The sequence below is a fragment of the Branchiostoma lanceolatum genome, chromosome 5 (assembly GCF_035083965.1).
Source record: "Branchiostoma lanceolatum isolate klBraLanc5 chromosome 5, klBraLanc5.hap2, whole genome shotgun sequence".
NCBI classification, from domain to species: Eukaryota; Metazoa; Chordata; class Leptocardii; order Amphioxiformes; family Branchiostomatidae; genus Branchiostoma; species Branchiostoma lanceolatum.
This window is the reverse complement of record NC_089726.1, coordinates 13,596,838-13,622,259: the sequence shown is the minus strand read 5'-3', so window position 1 is coordinate 13,622,259 and position 25,422 is coordinate 13,596,838. Positions and strand designations below refer to the sequence as shown.

The 25,422-nt window shown below is 40.1% G+C and overlaps 3 protein-coding genes and 1 long non-coding RNA gene across 12 annotated transcripts in view; 3 read left to right on the top strand and 1 right to left on the bottom strand.

Moving 5' to 3' along the window:
• Positions 1 to 1,356: 1,356 nt before the first annotated feature.
• On the bottom strand, positions 1,357 to 14,888 carry LOC136435291 (transient receptor potential cation channel subfamily V member 5-like). Of its 2 annotated transcripts, XM_066428631.1 has the most exons (17): positions 14,543 to 14,888; positions 13,108 to 13,564; positions 9,569 to 9,812; positions 8,977 to 9,305; positions 8,648 to 8,791; positions 7,543 to 7,624; positions 7,005 to 7,120; positions 6,735 to 6,851; positions 6,313 to 6,420; positions 6,002 to 6,153; positions 5,608 to 5,717; positions 5,152 to 5,249; positions 4,697 to 4,822; positions 4,414 to 4,449; positions 3,931 to 4,140; positions 3,182 to 3,238; positions 1,357 to 2,501 (listed from the first exon to the last, which is right to left on the bottom strand). In XM_066428631.1, exons 2-17 carry the CDS (start codon positions 13,387 to 13,389, stop codon positions 2,067 to 2,069), a joined length of 2,646 nt encoding a protein of 881 aa, XP_066284728.1. In that variant the 5' UTR covers positions 13,390 to 13,564; positions 14,543 to 14,888; the 3' UTR covers positions 1,357 to 2,066. The 2 variants fall into 2 exon arrangements, with proteins under 2 accessions (XP_066284728.1, XP_066284729.1); XM_066428632.1 differs by lacking the exon at positions 3,182 to 3,238 and having other exon boundaries at positions 14,543 to 14,885.
• On the top strand, positions 4,058 to 7,709 carry LOC136435292 (uncharacterized). The gene is made up of 5 exons (XR_010755823.1): positions 4,058 to 4,171; positions 4,437 to 4,467; positions 6,367 to 6,484; positions 6,726 to 6,881; positions 7,038 to 7,709. It is a non-coding gene; the product is annotated as an uncharacterized lncRNA (long non-coding RNA).
• A 935-nt stretch (positions 14,889 to 15,823) lies between the features above and the next one.
• On the top strand, positions 15,824 to 17,450 carry LOC136435289 (uncharacterized). Its single transcript, XM_066428629.1, has 3 exons — positions 15,824 to 16,400; positions 16,708 to 16,884; positions 17,038 to 17,450. The coding sequence occupies exons 1-3, from the start codon at positions 16,040 to 16,042 to the stop codon at positions 17,346 to 17,348; spliced, it is 849 nt and encodes a 282-aa protein (XP_066284726.1). The 5' UTR covers positions 15,824 to 16,039; the 3' UTR covers positions 17,349 to 17,450.
• Positions 17,451 to 20,601: 3,151 nt separating this feature from the next.
• The window catches only part of LOC136435287 (inactive histone-lysine N-methyltransferase 2E-like), a 47,138-nt gene continuing 42,317 nt past the window's right edge, over positions 20,602 to 25,422 (top strand). For 6 of the 8 annotated variants that reach the window (XM_066428621.1, XM_066428618.1, XM_066428624.1 and 3 more), the window contains exons 1-2: positions 20,605 to 20,733; positions 20,873 to 20,917. The gene's annotated coding sequence lies outside the window, so the exon portion shown is untranslated. Of the gene's footprint in view, positions 20,918 to 25,422 lie in introns of all 8 variants that reach the window. The other 2 variants (XM_066428617.1, XM_066428622.1) reach the window with 2 other exon arrangements.

The window sequence follows — 25,422 nt, the reverse complement described above, 5'->3', positions numbered from 1 at the left end:
ACTTGGAATGTAGCACGTAATTCGGTCGTGATAGTTTTGACTAAAAAATTGTTTCATCTATAAATATAGTAGTAAATAATGCATAGTTTGTATACACATAGAATGTTATATGGTAAGGTTCTTTTCTTCATAGCTTTATTTGCCTAAAGTAGCATTCCTCTCCCATATTCAACTTAAATTCGAAACTTGTCGCAAATATGAGCTTAGGGATTTCCACACGTCTCGGTCATCGCTCAACAGCGACATCTAGCGAATATTGGGTGAATCACTTCCAGTCTGGTGAGTTGAGGTGAGATGTCAGTTTGCTGGGTGTCTCCTAGGAGACTAATATAATTATCCCTAGATGAACGATATTGGAGCCTTCAATTGCCATGCTGTCAGGTCATGTAACGACAAATCTTTGACTTAGGTATTAAGAGAAGGGAAGGGATGTCAGAGTTTAACTTAAATATAAACTCAGCCTACTGGTAGATCAGGTCAATATTCTCATGGCAATGTAACGTTAGCTGATTTCTAAATTTCTCCCTGCTGCCTAACTCTGTAACCAATAAGGTGCCAAACGGCTACTTCAGTGTGCTAAAGGTTTAACTGAGTGTAATTCACAAAGACATGAACACCGATTCTGAGAAAAGGTTGCAATGTAATATCTTTTTAATGTTAGATAATGGAATGATATGAGATTGATTTTTGCACTTAAATGTGCAGCATCCTTATTTGTGTAACAGTGGGGTTCAAGCGCCACTTACTGGTCCATACCTTTTAGCCTTGTGCATTGGGTTAGTGAGCTGGCGGCCCGGGTTCAATTCCCGGGAGCCAGGGACAAACCCGGGAGCCAGTACTACACGCCTTGTGTGTTTCATTTGTTCCAAATGATGAGTGTGTTGCAGACACCAACTTGATGGATCTTACAATGTACCTGTGTGTGCTCCTCTTGACCAGAAACCTTCCTCCACAGTAGCTATGGCATGGCTGGTCTCTAGTAGGTAATCATGGTGTTCTACTGCTTCACAGATGTTATCACTGTTGTATCTTTGTGTTCCTCAATCTTCATAAAGCATTGGTGATGTGTCTACAACTATTGGACTTCATATCAAATGGGTCACTGACTTGTGCATTTGGTGTTCGATAAGGATATTGATGAAGACTTGGTTGATGCTGACAAGATAAGAGCTATCCTCTGAGTCTGAGGCAGGTCTCTGCTCCCTCTGCCAGCCTTTATCTGTGTCACATCACAGAATGCCAGCATGTACAAGCAGACCCAAGGCTATTCTGAACTTTAACATCAGATCCCAGATATTAGCCAGCAATTTAGTAACATTCATAATTACATGTACTTTAAAAAAAAGGACAATAACATTCAGTGTAGTCAAATCTTTTACTGCACAATAAAAATACCTTCCCCATCACTATTTATTGATGCATAATTGTAATAATGTCTTTAATTTCTATACAACTTGTCATTACAAGAACTTCTTACAGAAATATCTATCAATCTGAGTGTCGTCAATTCCTTTGAGTCAAAGTAGCTTTCAGTGAAAGTAGATGATAAGCGTGTAGGGTTTCGCCGCTGGCACTCAATCTATCAAAACCCCATCCAAAGTATGTTGCAAATAGTTCAACAACATATTATGTTAAAATCCAATCTGCACATCATTTCCCTGGTCTAGAGCTACCATCACTTACCATATCTGTTACAGTAATCTCATTCCTTTTGCTAATAACCCTTAAAGTGTCAGAGCTGATTAGATCAGCCCCACCATGCCTGCACCTGATCAAAATGCAGGCTCGCAACATATAAACTTGATGAATTCAAATATATAATTTGAGAAACCCCTGGCCAAGTTAAAACCTAGTATGTTACAGAGATTTTCCTTCACCTGAAATCATTCACTTTATTAAGACACAGTTGTTGTGGGTCTCGTCAAAAATACTACAACCTTCCATATTCTTTATTTACATATTACAATTATTGCCTGAAACTTTTATTCTCCTAGTCTATACTTTGTGTGCAAAATTCAGTCTACATTATTATTGCACTTTTATTATTCCTGAGAATTGTTCTCTTTTTAAGGCTCTTCAACATTTTCTCCAGCTTCAAAAGCTGGGTTGACGTGTCCTTGAACTGTGGCTTTATTTTCCGTCTTGTCCTTTTTCAGAACAGTGACGGTAGCTGCCTGAGGTTCTGTTGCCGGTTCCACTTGAATCAGACTGGTCGCACTACTGCAGCTCACAGCATCTCTCTGGTCATTGTTCCTGTTCACCTGCACATTAAATGTCTGTAGATTCAGACTCTCTCCTCCAGAATTCTTCTTGTCTCTCTCCATCTCCTCCTTTTCCTCCTCCTCTTCCACTGCATCCTCCACTATCTCGTGCAGGTGAGGCTGAACATCCAGGTTTTTTAGGGAGAAGCCATTTTGTTTACCCTGTGGCTTCTTGCCTTTGTTGTCCTGTAAGGACTGGGCTTGTAGACTGAGCTTGTCACGAGCATGCTTCCCGATCACCTGTAGAAACACATTGGAAAGTAAGGTGATGATCAGTGTTTGCGTGTTAGTTGCAAATGACTCATCACAAGTGATACAAGTGATAAGGTTAAGATAAGATCTAACGGCTTCTCAATAAGGTGCAGCAGTTCTGATTACATCACTGATGTAAGTGAGGAGGGTTGGATGTTGTACTTGCCAGCCAAGTAACACACCACTTCATTGAACTGAACAAGTAGATTAGGACCAATTCATCACTCAGGGTTTTCCCCAGACTGTGGAATAACAGTACCACACCGCTACACTAATAGCTCAGCTCTACTATACTGCTGAATTTAAGGTGTTTCTTCTCTAATATATGGACAGTATTTTGCTGACACATTATGTACATTTTCATACTGTGGTATGCCCCCTCCAACAGCACCGCTACACTCCACATTTCTGGGGAAAACCCTGCATCACTCAAGCAAATGAGATTATTCAAAATAATGTAACAGTAACTTTTAGTTTCATTAGTATATTAGACATTTATTAGTTAAAAGGTTTTATCAATCATTTCAAGCATTACCCGGTATCAATTATTAGTTAAAAGGTTCCATTTTTTATCAATCATTTCAAAACCATATGTGGTTTCTTTTAAAGGGAGGGGGGGGGGAATGCTCTCACAGCAATGACACAACAGTTCCACCACACACTCCTACCCGGCCTGGAGCACTGTTGGAGCTTTTTATCCATTTAACAGCCAGGTTCTTGAGTTTCTGTTGAAGAATAGATGTATCTTCAATACAGCAGATCACAAAGTTTGGACTCTTGGAGTATGCCAGATACTTACGTTTCATAAGATGTCAAATGGCAAGCAGATTAGAGGGAACAGAGATTAGCAAAGATATCAGAAGTTAAGACACCAATGCTGAATATTGAATAGAAAGTGAAATGGACATGAAAATGTCAGTATGCCTATGATCTTTTCCGAAAAGTGGATGTTTCTTATTTTGCTGAAAAGTTTCTTACAAAGAATGGGGCTCATTGGTCAATTCATTCTTCCTTTTACAATGTAAGTTAATGAAGTAGTGATGGAAAAGATATACATGGCTGTCTGACATTCCAATAGAGGTATCCATTAATGTCCTTGATTGTGCACACCTGTACCATGTAAGGGTCTGGTCACATTCCTCCTTAACCTTTGTTGGAGAATTGCAAACTGAAGGCATTCTCGGGATAGTTGTGCCAGTGTAGCACAAAATTCAGCTGTTCGTTTTACAGAAAAGTCTGTTCTGGAGCATTGACTGAAGCTGGATCTGTCACAGCCTGCTTGAAAATTCTATGACATCAAAATTGACAGCCTATGACAAATGGGGCCACGCCATCACAGTCTCTTGTATCGGTCCTAAGCTGCTATAGACAGGCCTGCTGAGACCACTGCCATGTTGATGATGATATCAAAGCTCACCTTCCAGCTGGCCACTACCCCGCTCTTCTTCTTGGCCCTGCTCATGGCCTCCTCCTTGATGACCAGGAGCGCCCGCAGCCCGTGGGGACCAGGTTCCACCGGCAGGTGCACCGCGGAGTCCGCCCGCAGCTGGATGGAGTAGTCCTTACGGAACTGCTGCAGGGACGACTTGGAGAAGGAACGCTCCAGAGAGACGATGATCTTGGCTTTCTGTAATTTCAACAAGGATACAGATGATACAGTAAGAACTATATTGTCAGTATAGAAGAATTCAACATCATTTTAAGTCTGTTACATGAGATGTGATAACAAAAAGACTACTGTTAGACTTAACTTTGATTACATGGAGGTTTCTGATGATAGCAGATTTTATGTTCTGTACAACTAGCTCTGTTGTAACTTTGCTATGAGCTCTGATTTTCAAAAGAAAAGTTGAAATAACATCAAGGATATTAAAAATTATTTCTGAATATTATAGCATACCTGTCTTCTCCACTCCCTCTCAGACCTGTCCACTACCTGGATGAAGTACAAAAGGTAGGATGTGTTACTTCTCCAAACATACTTCTTGTATCATTTTTCTTTAGAGGTAAATATTTCTTAAGATTACATCTTTCAAGCCACATGGAAAGAAATCATACATTGTTTTTTGGTTATGATCAACTTTGAAGCAATCAGGTATTAATTTGCTATCTTTTCTTGAAAAGTTACACTGATATCTAACTTGTGAGTGACATTGTGATGTGAGTGTGTTTGTTTCCCTGACCTCCTGGAAAGTGTTGGACATCATGGCGATGAGCATGTTGAGGAGCATGATGGGCACCAGCAGCATGAACACCACAAACAGCAGCTTGGCCAGAGCTGGGAACTCTGCCAGGTTAAACACCGGGTACTGCGGGATAGAGGAAAACATTTCAGTCAAATGGACAGCAACTGCTTGGATTATTGCCTCAAACTTTCCCTGCTTCCTTCCTTTGTGTTTTCTATCAGTCATTAGCCCACTTAAAATTTACATCTGTACATTTTTACACGGTTTTAGTTTAATTTTGCACCCATACTGTATATTCGTGTAACAGTTCCTGTCCTTAGTGCTGAAAACATTCTTGTGAGACAGTCATGCCTATAAATTCCCTACATCAAGATAAAACAGCCCAGTTTACTGCTGTATCAACAATTTCTCAGCAATTAATGGTGATAGGTTAGAATGGTTGAAAAACTTACATCAAATTCTCCCAAAGTCATCTGGAACAGAGTCATCACTGACCCAAGCTCTGAGTCAAACTTTTCCGTTGGCTTGTCTCGGAACATGATCCAGAATGCTGGAAGGAACAAAATAGAACTGTGATTCCACAGAAGGCATAAATGCCTAAAATAAGCCATTATAATTTTTTGAGTCAAATTAGCTGCTTTTGGTGGATACTAAGATGGAAGCAAGCAAGTAAGCCAGCAAGATGGAAAAGCTTCCTAAACAATAACATGTGTGTTTAACTTTATCAATAGCCCATAATAAGTCTTCTGACACATCTACAAATACATGATTTGAGTTCTGGTGGTTCATCCCTGACTCTTTTTCCCAAAGCACTGTCTCTTCTTCAGAACCTCCCCACTAAACAGTATACCTGTCTACAAACATACTCATTATCATACATCTGTATCACACTGGTTGATTGTTCTCACCTGGAGCAAATGTGATGATGAAGGTGAAGTAGATGATGCCAAACCTCGCCATGTCTCCAGAAATCATCTTGTAGATCATGGTCACAAATGGACCAGTCAGGGTCCAACCCCTGTTCAATCAAGATGAAGAAAAAAGAGTTATTCATGGAAGTCCTTTTAAAGATTGTACACTCTGAACTTGCTTTTACTTTGGACTTCGTAGGTTCCTGCCTTCATAATGTAATGGTAAAGCAGTCATCCCTTTTCAAACCTAGCGCTCAATAAAAGGCTTTCATAGTCTATGTTTTTATTTCTGTATTCTACCAAGCAAAAGAATCACACATCCAAAGCCTTGAAGAACACTGCATAGTGACAGACACACAGTCATTATCATATCTATTTAAGTTGTCCCTACCTGCAGTAGAAGAATAGGTAGAACCAGCTGCCAATTATAGCTATACCCAACAGCCAGTCCTCTGCCTCCACTAGCTTGGTGAATCTCATAGGGATGCACAGGACAATACACACACAGCCGATTAAGAACAGGACTTTGTCAGGTACATTTAACTGAGGATAAAAGAAACATACGATCATTCATAGGCCATTATCTAAGTATGCTATGGCATGTTAATCAAAGACCCATTTTATTGGTATATTAACATATGAATAGAATGACAATCTCTGTACTAATGACCTGCAGGAAATGACATTTTACATGGCACTTACAATGTTTTTTAGCAGTCCCATGAAACCGACCATCCTGATCTCATTCACCTCTAGTAGTAGGAAGACGACAGCATTGATCACAATCAGGATCTCTGTGATGTAACGTGCCTGCGGAGAGATTAACAACCATCAATATGTCAACTGGGACAGGAGGGAAGAGGCCACTGCAATTGTGAATCAGTCTCCTTTAAAAGCTGGTAACATTAGAAGACTTATAGGAGGCTAGAGATGTAATATATATAAAGATCACTTATCTACAGCTGAAATCTCATCTATGACAGAAAGATACAGGACAAATACAACATGTATCTTATCCTACAGTTATCATAATCATGTCTGTGGAAGAAGGCTGTTTGTCAACCCATGAAACTCATAATCAGATTACTACAGTCATATCTGTGGTTTATTTCTAGTTGCCTTACTATATCTGCGGCTGTGGTGCCCGTCATGAGTTCCAGGCTGTCAGGGCGGAGGTACACGGCTGTACTGAGGAACACCAGGTGGAGAACCAGCCACAGCAGCTGCAGACCAAACGTTCTCTGCAGGGACAATGAGAGAGAGAACTCAGAGTGAGTAAGACAGAAATTAACAGTAGTGTACATGATACAATACATTCATCTATAGATTTTTATAAGAATCATATCACAGATCTTTCATCACAAACAAATAAAAGACATTTTGTCAACTCCTACCCTGCCAAAGACTTTCCACTTCTCTTCCAACAGCTGACCTATGACCCCTCCTTGCAGCATGGGAAGGGTCCACTCACTCCGTCCTTCAATGAGGATCATCAGGGCAGACTTCCAGTCTACAGACACAGTTCACATATTAACATGACATAAACGTTTCAACTGACATTTCGTACTTATTGTACACCGCAATTGAGAGCCATAGAAAATTCAGAACCCTGGACAACCACAAACAGATCATAAGATCTACAAATAAGAGTGAGGAACAGACATTTGTAACTTTATACCAGTAGATGCTAGTGACATGTAGCAGTCTGATAAGTATGTCACTAGGGTTGTGCTATGTTCAGAAAAGTCTTATGTAAACATTTATTTTCGTCGAAACTTCACTGATGAAAGATGTTCAATGGACATCTGAAACGTCTGGTATTTTCATATCGTAATCAAGTTGTATGGATTGAATCAAGATATTATTCTTCAATTCCTGAATGACTAATATTTTAGTAGATGTTTCAAGTTGTTGTTGTACGGTTTGACTGACCTATGTCCCCCTCTGCAGTGATAGAGTCCACAGAGAACAGTGGGTAGGCAGAACAGGTGAAATTGCTGTAGGACCAAAACTCCTGTGGAATAGCAAAATCACTTTTGTTACACTTCATGTTGAGAAAGACATGGGCAGACATTAAAATTCAGTATTGGTCCATCAAATGTGATTATTCATAATGGTGTGTGATTTATTTTTTATCTCATTTTCAATACTACCGTTGTATGTTCTGTAAGCAACAGTCCACCAGATTATAAAGCTGACAGCATTCATTTGACAATTCATTCACTGACTTTTGCTCAAGTAAAACTAGGTCTCTTTGTAGGTAGACTTGTTAACTCTGCTATAAAAGAAGCCTTTGATCTACCAATACAAAGCTTCATTCACACTTAGGGGAAACATGCCTTCACCTACATGTATGCTGAAGGTAGGCAAACATTGACCCAGTTGGCTGAATAGAGCCACTTCCTCAGGTATGTTCTTAATTACAAAAGAACATGGTTGCCTGGCAACCAAGAAACAACCTGGTCACTGTCCTTGCCTTTCAATGGTTTGAAGTTCAATAACCAACAGCCATTGTAAAGTTGCTTGGCACGTATTTAGTTGAGTTTCCAGTACAAAATGTATCTGCACTTTTTACATGTGCACCTGTTACAACTGTTAATGGTTTATATGAATGACTATTATATATGAATGACTATTAGCTGTAATATATAGTAGAGTTAACATTTATTTCATTACATTAAAGATGAGTATAGGCCTATTCATGAAAAAGAAATGTCTCTTTACCTTTCTTATGTAAATTATTGATAGATATGCCAGTACTGAAAGATTACAGGGTAAACTGGCCATTTATAACATGAATTTTGGATAACGGTTGTCAGTACATATGTATTCAAAAAGTTATAATATGAATAATTGATATATATTCCTGTCCAAGGATGTTAACCCTAGTGTCACGTACATGTGTATGGGAAATGTATAAGGAGGGCCAATATTATCAGCCTTGACACTTCTAGGGTTAAAACATTTCCATCTCCACTATACCCACCCCCACTATTTTCCCACTCTTTGCACTAGTCTGGGAAAGACTGTTACTGACCTGTGAGCCCAGCTCCAGGATAGTGTTGAACATGTCAGGTCTCCCAATCTTACAGGCCAGTGTGAGGGGTGTCAGGTCCTCCTTGTTCTTCCTGTAGGGGTCAGCTGGTTTGGAGGGGTGTTTCATGGCATACTTGTACATGGACTGGCGGAGAGAGAATTACAAAAAAAAAGATCTTATTAGAACATCGGCACAAAAGCACAGTGTCTCGTGATGATTCAACGTCTATAAATCTAATTCACTTTCATGGGAAAAGTAATAAGAAAGCAAATAGAAAGTACAACAACAAATGAAAATTGACTTTGACTTGATATAAATTGTTCACTCACAGGTTTGTCGTGAACGACCAGCATGTGAAGCACAGTGTTTCCAAAAGAGTCTGGCAAGTTTGGGTCCGCCCCGTTCTCCAGCAGAAAGTCATAAATCTCATGGGACTCAAAACAGGCCGCGAAGGCCAGCGGGTACTCCCCGTAGTACGCGTACCCCTTGTAGTCTGTCGTCATCAGAGCTTTTGTCATGATGTTTAGTTTCTTTTGGTCCTCGGGAAGGAAGAAGCGTCCAGTGGCGCGGAGGTTCACATCAGCTCCACAGTTTTCCACAAGCAGTTTGACTGAGTCCAGCGCATCATGTACAATTGCTATGTGCAGACAGCTCTCACCTGCACAGGAATACATTCACTGATGTATTAGTCTGACCAGTATTGATGGCAAAAAGTTAGATTTTCATAAAGTAGGAAGGCTTTGCAATGTGAGTTGTAATGTCAGCGAGAACTCCAGCCAGCCCACTCATTCATTTTTACACTGTAAAATTTTTTGTACATCGTATACAAGAATAGCTGTTAACATTACATCTTTTGCCAACCATTTGATGTGAAGTGTATTCAAAATGATTGTAATACACAATACATGTATGCACACCCACCATAGTACTCCTCTCCCTCGTAGTAATCCAGTGCCAACTTTGGGTACATGTCCAGCAGCACATGACCGATCTTGGTGAAGTTGTGTGTGTTGTTGAGGAAGCACAGGTGCAGTGCTGTCTCCCCAACACCGCCTCGTTGGTACAGGTCCCAGCATGCCTCATGGTCGTGGATCTTGTTGAACTTGTCCTCCTTCCAGTCATCCAGTATTTCCTCCTCATTGCGAGTCTCCACAAAGGCACATCCCTGCAAACACACAGATATTAGGGCTGAGCTGTCTTCAGCTTTGCATTTTTTTTCATCCCATTTATTGTTTGGGAGCCCTTAATTCTGTTGATTTAAGCATACAAAAATACATTGCCATCAGTTTTGTGTCATGAATTTCAGATGATTTTTTGCGTTTCGGCGCATGCGCGCCGGAACGCATTGTCCTGGCTTTTACCTTCAAGCAAGGACCAGGGAAGCTTGGTTCAACACTGTGTCGCACACAATAAGACCTTATATGGCAATACGTTCTCAAATCCTTGTATAGCCGTTGCCTTATATGGCAAGAGAGCACGAAAAGGCTGGCAGGCTAGATTTGCATGTGACACAGGACGGCGACCGCATGTAACTGCTACAACTGTTCGGAAATATCATTGCATTGTGGTTTCGGACTTTGATATCCTGAAAAATGACCATATTACATCTATTCCACAAGATTGCAGAAGAAAAAAAATGATTTTGTCAAGAAAACGACCAAAAATCGGCATAAATGATACCATATAGTGAGGTTATAGCATCACGTCCAGAGCAACTAGTTACGTACCGCAGCTTGGCCGATCTGGCAACGCGAAGCACCTCGGACCCAGAAGATCCGGGTTCGTGTCCGTGCATGGATTTTTTTTTCTTTTTAGATATTGAATATCAAAAATACATATTGATATTATATTAATCTATCAATATCATATTTATGAATATCATTTTTTTTCATTAATAAATAAAGAAATATTTTATATTTGTTATTTTGAAATATTCATTTAATATATACAAGGCCTTTGTCTTATGAACAGGACTTCATAGATTCCAAACCCGGCATTCGAATTTTTCTGTTCATTGTAATGGAAAATACCGTGCAGCGGCTCCTATGCGCTGTAAGATGATTCTTGCAAAACACTCGCCACTAAACTTCTATCCCCGATGTAAACAGAGGCTCTTGATGTTGTTTGCAAAACAGCGATTCTTTGTTACAGTAGCAAATGCTCCATTGTTCAGTATCGACTTCATTCAGACAACACGGACGTGGAAAGTGGCGCCCCTCGGCACAAAACTATGGGAATTTTCATGAATTTTAGCAAAATTACCCAGGAAAATAAGGAAGAAATGTTGTAAATGCGGAAACCAGAATAATACGGATGAGGTAGCTGTTGATTTGTTTGACATTTGGTAGTCATTTTAGATAGAACCTTAGCTGTTATGAACTTCTATTTCACTTAATTACCATAGTGCTGATGATTCAATGGTGCTTTTTCAAATTTTATGTTTTATTGCGTGCCATGTACATAATTACATTGATAGCTTTTATAATGAGCCTATTATACATTTTACAAATAAGTACAAGTTGTAGGCCAAGACCAGCTTTTTCAAAAGCACTTAAGTTAAGTGACGTAACTTCAAAATTGCTTTCCCCAATCTGCCTTTCTCTATTAAAACAGTACTCATTTCCCAAAATGACAATTTTTCTTATAGACTGAACAGCCCTTGAGTGACTTCCTCTGGCAGATTTTACTTCAAGTAAAGGGAAAAGACAATTCACACTTATAAACGTAGCCGAAACGCCAGCTTTTTTTAAAAGCTCTTGTTTAATGAATGGGGTGAAATTTTTGTCCCTCCCAACAAGCATATTTCCCTCTTGGGACGGAGGGATGGGTCCTGGAGACAGCCCTGTATTAGGAGCTTTTTTTGGTATCAGTTATGATCAGGAACACATCCCATCCAATTTACATTGCAACAATGCTATCTGGTTCTATTTGACCCATCAAAAGCTTGTAGATGACATGACAGCACAACCAATACTACTTGTATTTCCGAATTTATTGTATTTTCTTTTCTTTATTCAGTCTGCTTGGGTGTGACACGATTCTTGAATAATAACAATATTCAAGCTATGATTATCTCCCTTGATAGTTGTTTTCCCACAGGATCAGGGTCCATAACCTTGCTTGTATTTTCTTATTTTCCTCTTGAGTTCATACTATTATAACATGCTTTGTCCTAGTATTCAGGAGACTGTCAGCATTACAACTTGATTTAACCTTTTGCCTACTTAGAGATTTCACTCCATGAAACATCATTCTTTTATGAATGCATACTATGTTTTGAATATAAAATCATTCTTTGCACTATCTTATCAGTGAGAAACATTTATCATCAAGTTTATTGATGTAAGCTGTGTAGAAAATAGCCTCAGACTAGTTGGAAAAAACATCACTGGCCTGTCAACCACCTGTTAACCATCAACAGTTTTGTCAACTCAGATATGCCAACAATGTTTACTATTAACACACTGGTTAGAAGTCATCCATAATCAACATGTACATGCAACTCCCTATAGAAAATGATTGACCTAGATATCCTTTTGTTTGTACTCTGCCTTAGATATAACAGTTACTAGTGATTACATTCTCTGTATCCACAGCTTTTGTTTTGTTCGGATCATTTCATATTATACAACACAAATTGCTGCTATCGTTTGATAGGCATGTTTTTATATTGTAACACATGTCAGTATCTGTTCTTCAGGCATGCCAATAGATGGTATTTGTCATGAATGCCAAGATGAAAGGAGCTTTGTTGTTCATAATCTAGATGTTAGGCAACGTGTGCAAGACTTAAATTTGGTGGTAACGCGTTTAAACTGACAATAGGTTAACCATTGTTACCTTGTTTTATTACTTAAAATCAACTTGTTTTGTTTCTTTGCAAACAGTTTGTCCAAAGGTTGTCCTCTACATATCATTAATCTACTTGTTTTCCTTGCAAAGGAGACACATATTGTAGTCAAAAGTAGCTGCAGTGGCAACAGCCGATTGTTTGACTTTTGTGTGGGCGGTTTACTATTGGATAAGAAAATCCTGAACAACACCTAATCTGTAGTTTTGGGAAAACTTTCACCAAACCATGACCAACACCACATACTAGTATGAGGTTTAGTATTTCTGTTCGCATGGAGTGCTTCCAGAAAGAGCATAACAGTGTTATCATAAATCAAATGTTTTTGAAAAGCAGCCTTCTTTCAAGAACAAAATATTGAGATCATAACTATTGACCCCAATGAACCTATTGTATATTAGCCATCTTTATCATTGCCCTTTGAGTGTGGATAATGGTTCATTAATAGCCTTGTGAAGCGGTTTTCAAGTCAATATTGATGAGGTAGAACACGGCTTAACTGCTGAATAAAACTTGACGTTGTCAAATGAAAAGTTTCTTCAAATTATCCTTTTGGCCCTCATTTTTTAACTCTTACTTTTGCCTAGTCCATCTGGTTATGATATCTCACCTTTGCCGCCTGGTGTGCCTCCCACAAGACAAACTCCTTTTTGTCAATCCTTTTGCCATTTCCGCCATTGTACAAATACGGTTCCAACTGTTCCTTACAGTATCTCCTCAGTCCAGCCTCTCCCTCCTTCTCAAACACCGTTAACAATTCTCCCTCCCGCTTCAGGTTCACAAACTTGTACAGGGGGTTGGTCAATGCCTCCTCGTTCTGTCTCCTCCAGGCGTAGTCAGGATCCTGCTCCGGAGCACGACTGAACAGGCCGCCCATACTCAGTCTAGTCATAGGTCCCAGCACCAGAAGGTGGCTACCACATACCGTACAGCTAAAACTGGCTCTTATGAAGCTCCCAAATCTCTGAGGTAACTGTTAGAAATTCTGAGCTAGTAGTCGAGGGAATAAAGGCTGGTGTACATAATGGTCTTTCCAGAAGATGTTGTCTCACTGTACTGGTCACATCCTGAAAGCAAAGAAGATACAAATGTTTAAGACATGGCTAACTTTTTATAACCTCTTTACAATTGGAAGGACACAATGTGATCATCATGATTTACATGAATGAACATGTATCAGTATTGTGTGTTATGGCAAGTCAAGTATGCCCCAAACGAAGGAGATTCTAAAGGAGCTCTGACGTGATAAAAGGACGCCTTAGTGCTGTGATTTTCCTCATGTGGAATGCAGGTGGGTGTGTGGAACACAAAGGGAAGTTACTTATCTGCAATCCCTTCCTCCCTTTTGAGTACCAATATATCACCTTTGGAACCAGCTTTAAAACATAGCTCACACATTATAAGAAAAACACATTCCCAAGTTCTCATGCTTAGTCTTAGTCAGAAATAATCTAATCATAATCGTGTTCATCTCACTTCAAAGTTGTAGTTTTTAATTAGCAGACATTAAATTCTCTCTTTGCAGCTCACAATATTTTTGGAGTGCTAAAATTGCAAAATGTTACAAGAAACCGTTACCACGTTTTATTTCGTATTGATAAGTATCTGAATGGAAATGAGCGTAAGAAACGGAAACCTCCGTTGATATTTTTGTTTCCGCCACCTGCTCCCATGACCTACATTTTCAATTCTGTGGAAATTTTAACAAATCGTTTTTTTTAATAGTTTTTCTGTGTTCAGTATCTTACTCAGTCATCAACTGCAAATGGGAATCATAACTGCAAATATTCGTGTTTTTTTCGACCGAAACATCGTAACGTAACGTGTAGTCTGTAGACATGACAAAGCATTAAACAAATAAGGCCCTAATCCGACTGGGAGACGGCCCAATGTACCTTTAGCAGCGGCTTTCCCTTGACTATTCCCACTTTTGACATGATCAAATAACGTCATGTTGATTATCGAAGTACGAAGTAACATGAGTGTAGTAGTTCTACTTTTCAAGTCTTTCAAGTGGTGTCTTGTTTCATTTTTTTAACACGTACCTGTCGGCCATGTTGTTCGCTCCTTGGCTCAGGTGTGCTGCACTAGGGTCCGCTCCTGTCGTCTGTAAGGCACCATAGCCGCCTTCCGCAACTTCTAAACCCTCCTCAGTCCCTCTAAACTTTCACTATCTCAACTTGAACCACTGCCAGCAGTACAAGTTGTAAATTTTGTCAATAGAAGCCCGTTGTTTTGAGTGATCAGTAGTTGTGAGTGCCGTGCCTTCCTGCACGCAGAGTTCCCGACCATTGACAGTGCGTAACGCCCTTTGTTACAGAGGAACCATGGTGATGAGGTGTCCTGGGGCATTAGAGGGCGTGGCGCCACGTCTTGACAGGTGGTTCAGGATAACGATAACTGATCTTATCGTCGGAAATGAACGTGTTTGGACGTTTGTTTCATTTTCATTTCTCATGCGTACAGCTAGGAGAAGTCTTGCCGTAAGTTACATATTTACATTCATTTGACCCACATACTCTGTAGTGAGGCGTGGAGCTCAATCTATATCCGGAGAATAACGACGATGAAAAGACCCTTGAAATTGAACATACAGAACGGTCTACAACTGTTGTTACTGAAAAAAATATAAAAGGATGCGTATTTCAAAGGTGCAAATGTTGCTTACTAGTGAAGGGGAATTAGCCACGACCTTCCCGGCCTGCCACATCACGGCCGTCACTGCCACATCAGTCGGGCAGAACTTGACAATATGAGTGCATTATAACGTTGAGAATCATTGGTCATAAGACTCGTAACTACGTATCACATCATCAGTTCCGAACATTAAGCTTTACAGTTGTCGTCTCTCCGCAGTAGAATTCACTACACCTTCTCTGGCTGACACTGAGGACCAATAACGTTAGACTACCGGTTAGACGCTATAACAATCGGACTGAGAAGACTACGGAAGAAGTGTACACATGTTTTGCGGCTATTTCCTGGACAATATGGAATGAATCCAACTTTGGGCATTTTTATCTACCGTCTAAGAACAGTTGTGGACGTATATCTGGTTTGATGATATGCTGGGCCAGGCACTTAGATTGCGAAAGTATCAGCAAGGCCGATGTTCCTTTCAATAAGAGACACTTTCTTTATCTGCTTATCCCAGATATTGTGATTTTTTTTATTGTGTGGTAAAAAAGCTACCCTAAAAGTACTTGAATGAATGTCTTCTGAGTTCGCTGTTCATTTCTTTAGCGTTTCTGACGAACTTGAACAAAATGAGAGTCCTCAAAGTAGGAAAATTCTATGAAACAAATCTATCGTTAAGTACTGTAAGTATATGTGTCTTTGAAAATCTTGATGGCATTCTGTGTTCCGAGTCTATATAGATATTGACCATTGTCACGTGATCAGAGGTGAGAGTGCGAAGTGCGATCACATGACCCTTAGTTTCACCTGCTTTCCTTACTTCCGCGTTTGTCAGTGACTAAACTTAGTACAGTAACGTAAATCTGGGACTTCCCGACTTTACATCGAAACAGTTTCCCTCAGCCATGAGTCGGAAAGCTGCAGACATGTACTCCACAGACGCAGTCCCCACAGACTTCCCCCACAACCCCCGCTCCTGGACACCAGTGCCTCATAAGCAGCTGTTCGTCAGGATTGAGGAGGACCTTGTGGAGGACGAACGGCGGAGTCTGAAGGGTCTGCTGTACGGCAGGATCCCCGCGGGCAAGCTGCAGAAGTACAGCGTGGGGGACATCTTCCGTCACATGGAGAGGATGGGGCAGGTCAGCCCCACTAACCTGGAGCCCATCGCGGTCCTGATGGAGACCATACACCGCAAGGACTGGGCGATAAAAGTTAGGGCACAAGAGGAGCAGACCAGAGCAACCCATCGCCAGAGAGCGAGCGGTGAGATTTAGTGTCATTTAGGGCAATTCCATGCATATATCTCACAGACCACAACTTGCCAAAACATCTGATAGTTCTGGAACTGCTGTAATGAAGTGTGCTCAGTGCAAGCTTGTTATAAACTTCTAACATGGCGTTGGTTTGTTTGCCCTTTTGTTGGCGTGCCTTGACAATATAGTCAGATCTCGACAGGCGACGCTACTGTACCGCGCCTTGAGTTTTGCCTCACTGGCACTGGACTAGATTTTAAAGTTGAATGTTCACAACTGTGTTTTTATGGGTTACATTTTCTTGTTACTTTGAGCAGCACCAGGAAGATCCTCTCAACCCTTGGCCGGTCGACGTCAGTACAGAACTGACGGGCCAGGGAGAAAGAGGACCAGGGATGCTGCTGTCCGTGCAGGGACTTCCACAACTTCTGATCCTGGTCCAGCTACGGATGGGCTGGATAGCGACGAGGACAGCAGCGGGAGTAATGGAAATGGTGAGTAAAATAAAACAGCAAAATCTTTGCAACGTTTATCATCTTCCAGACGATATTGTTAAAGAGTCTCACCAAGGAAGTTTAAAATCAAATTTCTCTTTGGTCTCACATTCTATTACATCACACTCAACGGTTTTTCATGTCCACACCCAGATGAACCCCCAGTAAAGAGACGAGCCCCCGCCAACCCCATCACGGACGCGCACCTAGCCAAACTGGCCAGGAACATGCCACACGGGTGGAAGACAGTTGGTTTGGAGTGTTTCGGTGCCACCACAGCTGACATAGACCGGTGGAGAACTAAGTACCCAAACGACAGAGACATGCAGATCGTTGAAATGTTCAAATCGTGGAAAGACAAGACAGGGAAGAAGGCGACTCTCCGAACTTTGTGTGACAAGTTGGATGAGGCTGAAGTCCAGTATAACGTGTACAGCTTTCTGACGGAGGACAACTCCGAGTGACCAACTCAGCAAGAAAAATTTGTATTTTTGTTTAAAATGGGGCATCTTGAATTGATAGAAATAGATCTGTTGTAAGTAACATTACTGCTCAGTAAACCTACTGCGGTTCTCTGGAACACCACCTTGTGCCTTGGGACAGCCTACTTCACAGGATCGGGGATGGTGCGGGTACGTCAACACAACCGTTGATGACTGGTCAAACATCAAGTGATCACTTCTTCCAACATAGCGAAAACTTGTGAAACAGAAAGTATGAAAGCATGTGCTGTTCATTTGCATGAATTTGATTGAAAATAGAACGAGTCAGCCTGAAGATGTCTCTCTCCAGACAGTCGCTAGAGGGCACTTATGCTTGATCTACTCTACGTGAGCCAAGTGAGAGAGGCATCAGATGTATGAAATGCTGTTTAAAGGATGGATTGAATGTTGCTTGGTTTGTACCATGATTTAGATTTCTAGCAATGTTCAAAAGTTATTTAGTAGCTACTAGCATAAAGCAAGATTAGACTTCATCAACATAGACAAAGCTCTGCAATTCATTGTGTAGCTGTTCAACTTGACAAACCAAATTTCATATTCTTAGAGTACAGTGTATTGATGTCCATTGGCTTATTACAGGTTTGAATAGAAGCTGATGATTTTACTGTTTTTTTGTAGTCTGGGCCCCATTAAAAATCAAATTGGTGCCTGAATTGAATGGGCCACCCAGATGCCTGAAAATTCAATAAATAAATACTGTAAATAAAAATAGTGAGCTACCAGCCATATCTTGTGTACGTCAATTGTATATTTATAAATATCCACATGTAATAGTGTATGTAGTTGTAATGTCAGCAACTACTAGAGATTCTGAGGTTCTTTGGTGTGAAATGATGCTAGCCGGATCGGAGTGCATATTCTGCATTGGAAGAATCCTTGGTTGCTTATGCTAATTCAAAAAGCAATAGGCATACACTTGCAACGAAACGTTCTGGAGATGTGATGTGTGCAACAACATACTGTGAGCAAATTGAGAAGACAAAGAAAAGTTTTGGGAGGGCCCGACCAGACTTTGAAGAGATGCAGTCAGTGTATTTTAGTTGGTTCAACTTCAATGGTTGTGGTTTTCGCAGTAACCTCTTCACCAGCATGGACTTAAAAGAACCGTGAAAATGATCATTCTGCCTTGTGCCTGCCTACTACCTCCTTTTAACTGCAAACTAAAAATCATGAGGAACACTCCATTTTCTCCCTACTGCAAAATTAAATCACTGTGAACTTGAATGCACTTACAGCACATTAGCATTGCATGTACATTCTTCTTCTAGATCTAGGTCCCATTGGGCACAATCTTTGTTTCAGAACATTAGTAAACCATTAGAGTATCTTTTATATGGCAGCATACAAACCAAGTACTTTCTTTACACAGAACCAACCGATTAATTTCCTTTCTATGACACTTCCATAGATATGCACAAGGCAGTCCCTTCAGGTAGGCTATGGCAGGCCAATGGTATGACAAAGGACAGCTCAGGCAAAAGGTACAATGAGCTTTCTTTTGAACCTCCATGGCTCAAAAACATGTAATGACTTCACACAAAGGCCATTCACTTTGATGTGCAGGTAGACTACACATCTGAGGTAGAAGGCAACTGAATATTAATGCAGTCATGGATGGAGGTTACCTCCTTGATGCAGCGAATGTCATGGCTAGTACAAGTCATCTCACAGAGCCAGACTCTCTGTAGATGTATTTTTCAGAACATGTTACCAGTCAACCAACATACTTGTTTCAGATTTATTGTGGATGTACAGGGAGTGTATTTACATCCTCAACGATGTAATTGTCACCCAACAATCTTTATTCATTCTTATCTAATTTTGCCATACGAAATACATTCATTCCATTCCTAACATGCTAAACAGAAGCACCTGGAGTGCCATGGAGATAGGTGGTGCTGCTGCGGTGGGGTATAGTACTAGACATAGGTATAGGCAGGTTAACAGCATGGTAATCTTCAATGAAGATACATAATTCTTATTCATATATGTATCTAAAAAGCTCAGAGTGCTGCATTGCAAAACCAAGAAACATAAATTTTATTTACTTTCTGTACATGGCTTTGTATTGGTAGTGAGCAATGTTCATCATACCAAGGACATTATAATTCACATAGGATATGAATATAATATCCTTGATCATACACTACAGCATCTCACCATCTTCTTTGTTCTTTATGGTCAGTAAATAAAAATAAACAGACGATTACTACGAGAAATTTTCGAGACAAACCCGATATTCAGATATATTTGTATATCAATTCACCATTAAAAGCATCTGATACAAATCATGTCTTAGACCCTTAATTGTCACTGCCTTTCTTTTATCTTATGTACGACACATAAAAAATACTGCGGGCTTTTGTTTGAACTTGATTCTCCATAAAATTATTCAAACTCCATACTAACAAAAGCCGCCTACCTTTTCATGACCCAAAAACCCTTTCATGTGCATTGTAATCGGATTTTCATGAGAAAGCCCCCAGCCGCACTACATTGTCAGCCCTTCTATTCAACAGACGTGATTTGAATGCGTTATCCATGGAAAATTACAGGGTACTAAGAGACAAATATTCCCTATGCACTAATGCAAGTACTAGTAACCAGCGCGGGCAAACTCGCTTCAAAAATCAATGCAGTACTGTGTACTTTGATCTTCATTACCCCAAATCTATGTAAGCCAGCTAGAATAAAGAACATATGGGAAACTGCGGACAAGATTTGGATGACAAAACGACCAGGACATAATTTTTTGACAACAGGACTGAAAGAAATACCCCTGCGGGGCCCCTGGTCACATTGTTGGCGTGTTTGAGGACGGATACAGCCACACCCAAATTGTAAGGTTTTCAGCAAACAAGATCCAACTATGTCAAAATTTCTCCTCGGAGCATCGCTATGACGGTTGAAGAGATGGAAAATATACACAACATCAATCTAACGATACAAATCTAACCAATAGATAAGGTAATCGACTGCCAACGGACGTCAGAAACTTGCAAAAATTCTTGATAAGAAAGCCCAGCGGAAATCCAACCACAGACGACTGTGTGTCGACATCAACAACATCGCTCTGCAGGGGGCATAAGCTGTGCGCATGCGTTCACGGGATCATCTGACCTTTCACCTCATTTTCAGGTCAAAGGTGAGAAAAAGTCCATGATGTAATGTTGTACGCATGCGTAATAAGGCAAACCTCCTGAAAATCAAAGCGGGAAACCCCGAAACGTCGACATTCTATGGCCGCCATGACAGAAGGGGAGGTTATCGAAAACTATATTTTGGATGTTTATTGTGACGCCATTTAAGAGTATTGTGTTCCTTCTACGGACCTGAAACTCACCAGGTATATACAATAGTGTAACTAAGAACTATTGATATTGTTGGAAAGTCCAAGTTAGTCACATTTTGGTCAATATAGGGGTATTGGCAGACGAGTGTATCGACAGAAGTGAAATTTGTTTTTCCCTCCACTGACCTGTCAGGTCTTCCTCTGTGAAGAGAGGAGCTTGGGTACCTGGTCATCGCAGGTAAGTTTATGCATTATTGTATAGACCTTATGTACTTGTAATAAGCTCTTATTTTACATTTCAGCATAAAAACTATTCTTCTACAACTTGTGTTATATATGCTCATCAGGTAGTGGGCAGACATCTTTGTTTTGGAACGTTTCTGGAACGTATACATGCTCCCTTGGGCCCACAATTAACACCCTGTACATTAGAATTTCTCCATCAAAGTTTGTGATAACAAAATCATATAGTTCAGGTTTAAATTCAGAAGTCAGGGGAGTAGGAGTGGTCGCCAATAAAGTAGGAATGCTGTGTATGATTTATGGAACGACGCTGCGATCAACTCTAACAAATAATTTTTTGAGATAGCGCTCATCATACATGATATTGTTAGACCAATATATACTAAATAGCTTCCATTTTTCTGTATCTAGGTTCGTAAGTAAGAAAGATGCAAACTTTCATTACTGTAAGTTTGTTCTGTGGCTATGATGTACTTTGTCCTGACCAAAGGCTGAGTTTTGTTTACTTTTCACCAACCGGGCTCTGCCCTAAGTTCATGAGAAACTTGAGTCTTTATCTACATCTTTTGGTGTCAAATCATGAGCTATATGTGTTAGGAAATTGTACCGGCCAGGACACAAAAACATATTTCCTCAATTTGCCCTACATAATAGTGAATGTAGTAAGAAGCTGCTATCTTGATCACAACATCCTGGTCAGCAGATTGTTTGCTACCAAGTGACAGAAGATCTTTAGTTGTGATAAGGTCGTTCAGTTAGAGCACTTTGGCAGGGTAGCTGTTTGGGTCAGCATACATTACTACCATACTGTCCTATTTGGTGGGGTAAGTATTCAGGACATAGGTTACAGTTCAATAGAACACTAGCACAAAAACTATTTTTGGCCTGTACAGACTGCACTGGGCATGACTAGATGCAGCCCTATTTATCAAGAAGTGACACTCTGTCAAATGCTTCTCAGTGTGCTTGAAAGGAGTTTGGTGTGGGTTTTCAAACTGTCCATGACCAATAAAAACTGTAGAATGTTTCAGTGGACATTGTATCCTGAACAGTCTGCAATGTTGTTAGTTCTGAAGTTATGAGAAGGAACAACACACTTGCATTTAGTGAAAGCGTGTGAAAAGGCCTGTAATTTGCATGAACATTGCTGTGTCACTGAAGTCAGGCAGTTTTGCTGAAAACTATTCAGCACAAGCCCTTGTTTTGATATTGATATATTTTTGATGTTGTATATTGATATAACTTATGTCTCTGTAGAATGTTGTTGTCAGGAGCCATCAGGAAATTGAACAATGGCAAAAAATGTTCATCAGCAGAAGAAAAAGGGCAATTTCAAAAATGATGGCCATAGTAGTGAATAGTGGTGTGGATCTAAACCCGAGTTTAGGTTTAGGTTCGGACTCGAGTCCAGAGGTTTAGGTTCAGGTCCGGACTTGAAAGTCCGGACCTGAACAATAATTTTGGAATATTTTTTCGTGTTACATGTAAAATTGCATATTGGCAGATATTTTACATGTAATTTGAAAACTATATATACGGAATTATATACAGTCAGTGATTAACGCAAAAGTTTAGTTATAAACACAAAAACAGCAATGTTTTGATATTTTTTTCTAGTGCAAATTTCACGATTTAAGAAAGGTTTAAGATGGTTTAAAACAAAAAGGAGTGTATGAGTGAGAGAATTTTTTTTCAAGTCCGGACTTGTTTCCAGACGTTTAGGTTTTTTTGGACTTGAACCTAAACGTTTTACAAGTCCGGAACTGGTCCGGCCGGACCGATCCACACCACTAGTAGTGAATTAGTTGGTTCGTTGATATATTTTTCAGGCAATCAGAAACTTCGCACAACTTTTTTTTTTTTTTTTTGCAGCTTATCTGTCGTTTTGCATGAAATGATATTTGTAAACCACATAGACATGTTTCACAGCTTGACGTAGTCAAACGAAGACTGTAATCTTGCCACATTGTTTTAGAGGCCAGTTTGACTTTCTCATTCTTCTTGGCTTTGACAAGAAGTCTTGTGTGTAGCATAGCCAGCCTGATTGATGTGTTTGACCCAGCTAGTCTGATCTCTCTGGGATAAACACTAACACTCACAGGAATTTCGTCCATGTCATGTGACCATGATGTTGGCAATGGTATCACACTCCGGATATGGAACAATGCAGGCTGGTTGTTAGATAACTGTGGTCTTGTTTGGCTCCCATATCTCCAATGTTGGGGTTTCTGCCAGTTGGAACTTTACCCATATTGAACATGGCTGTATTATTTATGTATTTCACTATTTGGTATTTGTAGAAACATTGTAGTAGTATAGATAAAGACACATATCACAGCCTGTTGTATCCTGTTTTGTACTCAATAAGAAAATTGCCATATTCAATGGGCAGCCCATTGTGCTAGAAGGTCATTCTTTTATCGATTATTTTTCCTCTTCAGGACTTCATGAATAAAATACATGGCAGTTTGGAGTGGTATTTTGAAGAGGAATGACCTATTGATCATAGCATGGTATTTTTGATGCGGGTGTGGCATGCAATGAATGCAGCACGGTAGACAATAAAATTTCAAGAGTCTCATGTTTTTTTAAGTAAGGCAGAATATTGGAAATGGATTGATTTCTATAGTAGTTATTTGTGTTACTGTTATGATTCTGAATTGTCTGAGGGAATATCACCTCTTTCCTATTTATCTTTTTGGTTTATAGCAAGGTGCCAAACTGTTATACATTGTGAAGCTGGTCAATCCCATAATTACTGTTTGTGTTCAGTGTGTGTCCTTCTGTCAGTACAAGAATGTCTTTGTTGTCTAATTTGTATTTTCAAATGTTATTCCCAAGAGATGCCCATCATTCAGCTCTGATCATAAATAGAACATTTCTAAGGTGTCTGACTTAATTGAAAGTCAAAAATGAAAAGTTGAAGATGAAACACACAATGTACAAGGCTTTGGCCTCAACAAGTCACAAGTAGGTAGTGTCTTTTTATGTTATAGATGTATGCTGGTTTGGTACCCCTAGCAATAGATATAACAACAGGGAGAAGGTCTTCCAAAATTAGTGTGTGACGAAAAAAGTAGAATGCAAGAAAACCACGCTGACCTCGGAGGTAAACAGTATAGTTGCATTGGTGATTTCACAACCATGCGTCTCTGGCATCACTCTGTCTGGAATCATTGATGGCTTTCTTTTTTACTGTCTCCAGTTTGTTATTGAGTTTCTTGACTAGTAGGAAAGGTTTTATTTTCCTACCCAAGCAAGTCTGATGGTATTGTTGATGTATTGTCACAGTCCTCTCAAAAATGTGCTGTCATATAGAGAATTCCATGCCTTTTTACTGGCTAAGGGCTTCTATCACTGATATTAGGTCCTGTGGCTTATGTATTGGGATGCTGAAGTATGAAAATTACTTTTGATGGCTTTCTGTAATGTTGGGTGCTAGTCTACACTTTTCATATTACCTTGAATTAAAGTTTATTATGCAAAATTGCCCTTTGTCCCCCTTACCCGTTAGCCCCATTGTTGGATGTGGCAAGTAGAGAAAGTGTGGATTGTGCCACATGCAGGGATACAGTCTGCACCCTGCTAGTCCCACATCTGTATTCAGGTCTATTACTTCTTTCAGAGGAACAAGATCTCTCCGTAATTTGGTCCGAGACCACTGCAGGGAAGAATTTGGTTTTATGTGAGAATACCTTTGTGTAGCCGTCACTGTAACGACGTATCTCCCCATGTCTACCTCCGCAAATGGCACATGAATATGTGGTATACCATTTTGTTGGCTGATAGTTATCTTGCAGAATATTGAACAAGGGCGTTTGGAGGGCTTTTGGGATATGTAGGTCCCCCATTGCTGCTGGCAGAGTATTAAGCCAGCCTGGCGCACAAATGAGTTCAGGATATGCTGCAGTGCAATTTACAGCTTATCTCCAATATTCCAGGCTGTGCTTTGCAACTTGTATGCAAGTGTTCCATGGATCATCCTTGCCATTCATATCACAACATCAGTGGAAAATCACATCTAGCTAGGCAGCATGTCTGATAGGAGTAGATTAATGTATTATATATTGTTCGAAAAGTATCTTTCTGATTGCAGCATACTCAAACGTGATGAATATGATATTTCCGATAATTGTAGACTCTACTGTGATGAAATATGCTGAATGCGATAGGAAATTTACCTTGATATTAACTGCTGTGACTTTATAAGCAGTACCAACATAATTATTTGGTGTGGAATGTTCCAGAAGTCATGGTTGCCTAGTGCTGTTGAATACAGACTGCATGCATGATGTCAACCGGCAGAAACTGAACAAAGAATCTGAAACACCCCTATCCTATCTGCTATTGCTCTGACAGTACCCTACACAGGATGCAGGGCTTTGTCTGCTAATTTTCCTGCCTGTGTGTATAAATCTGTTTTTAGGAGCAGCTACATGTATACAACAACAAGAATGTATTGGAAGCAGGCCAGGCCGCCATGTTTGTCCCCTTTCTTGT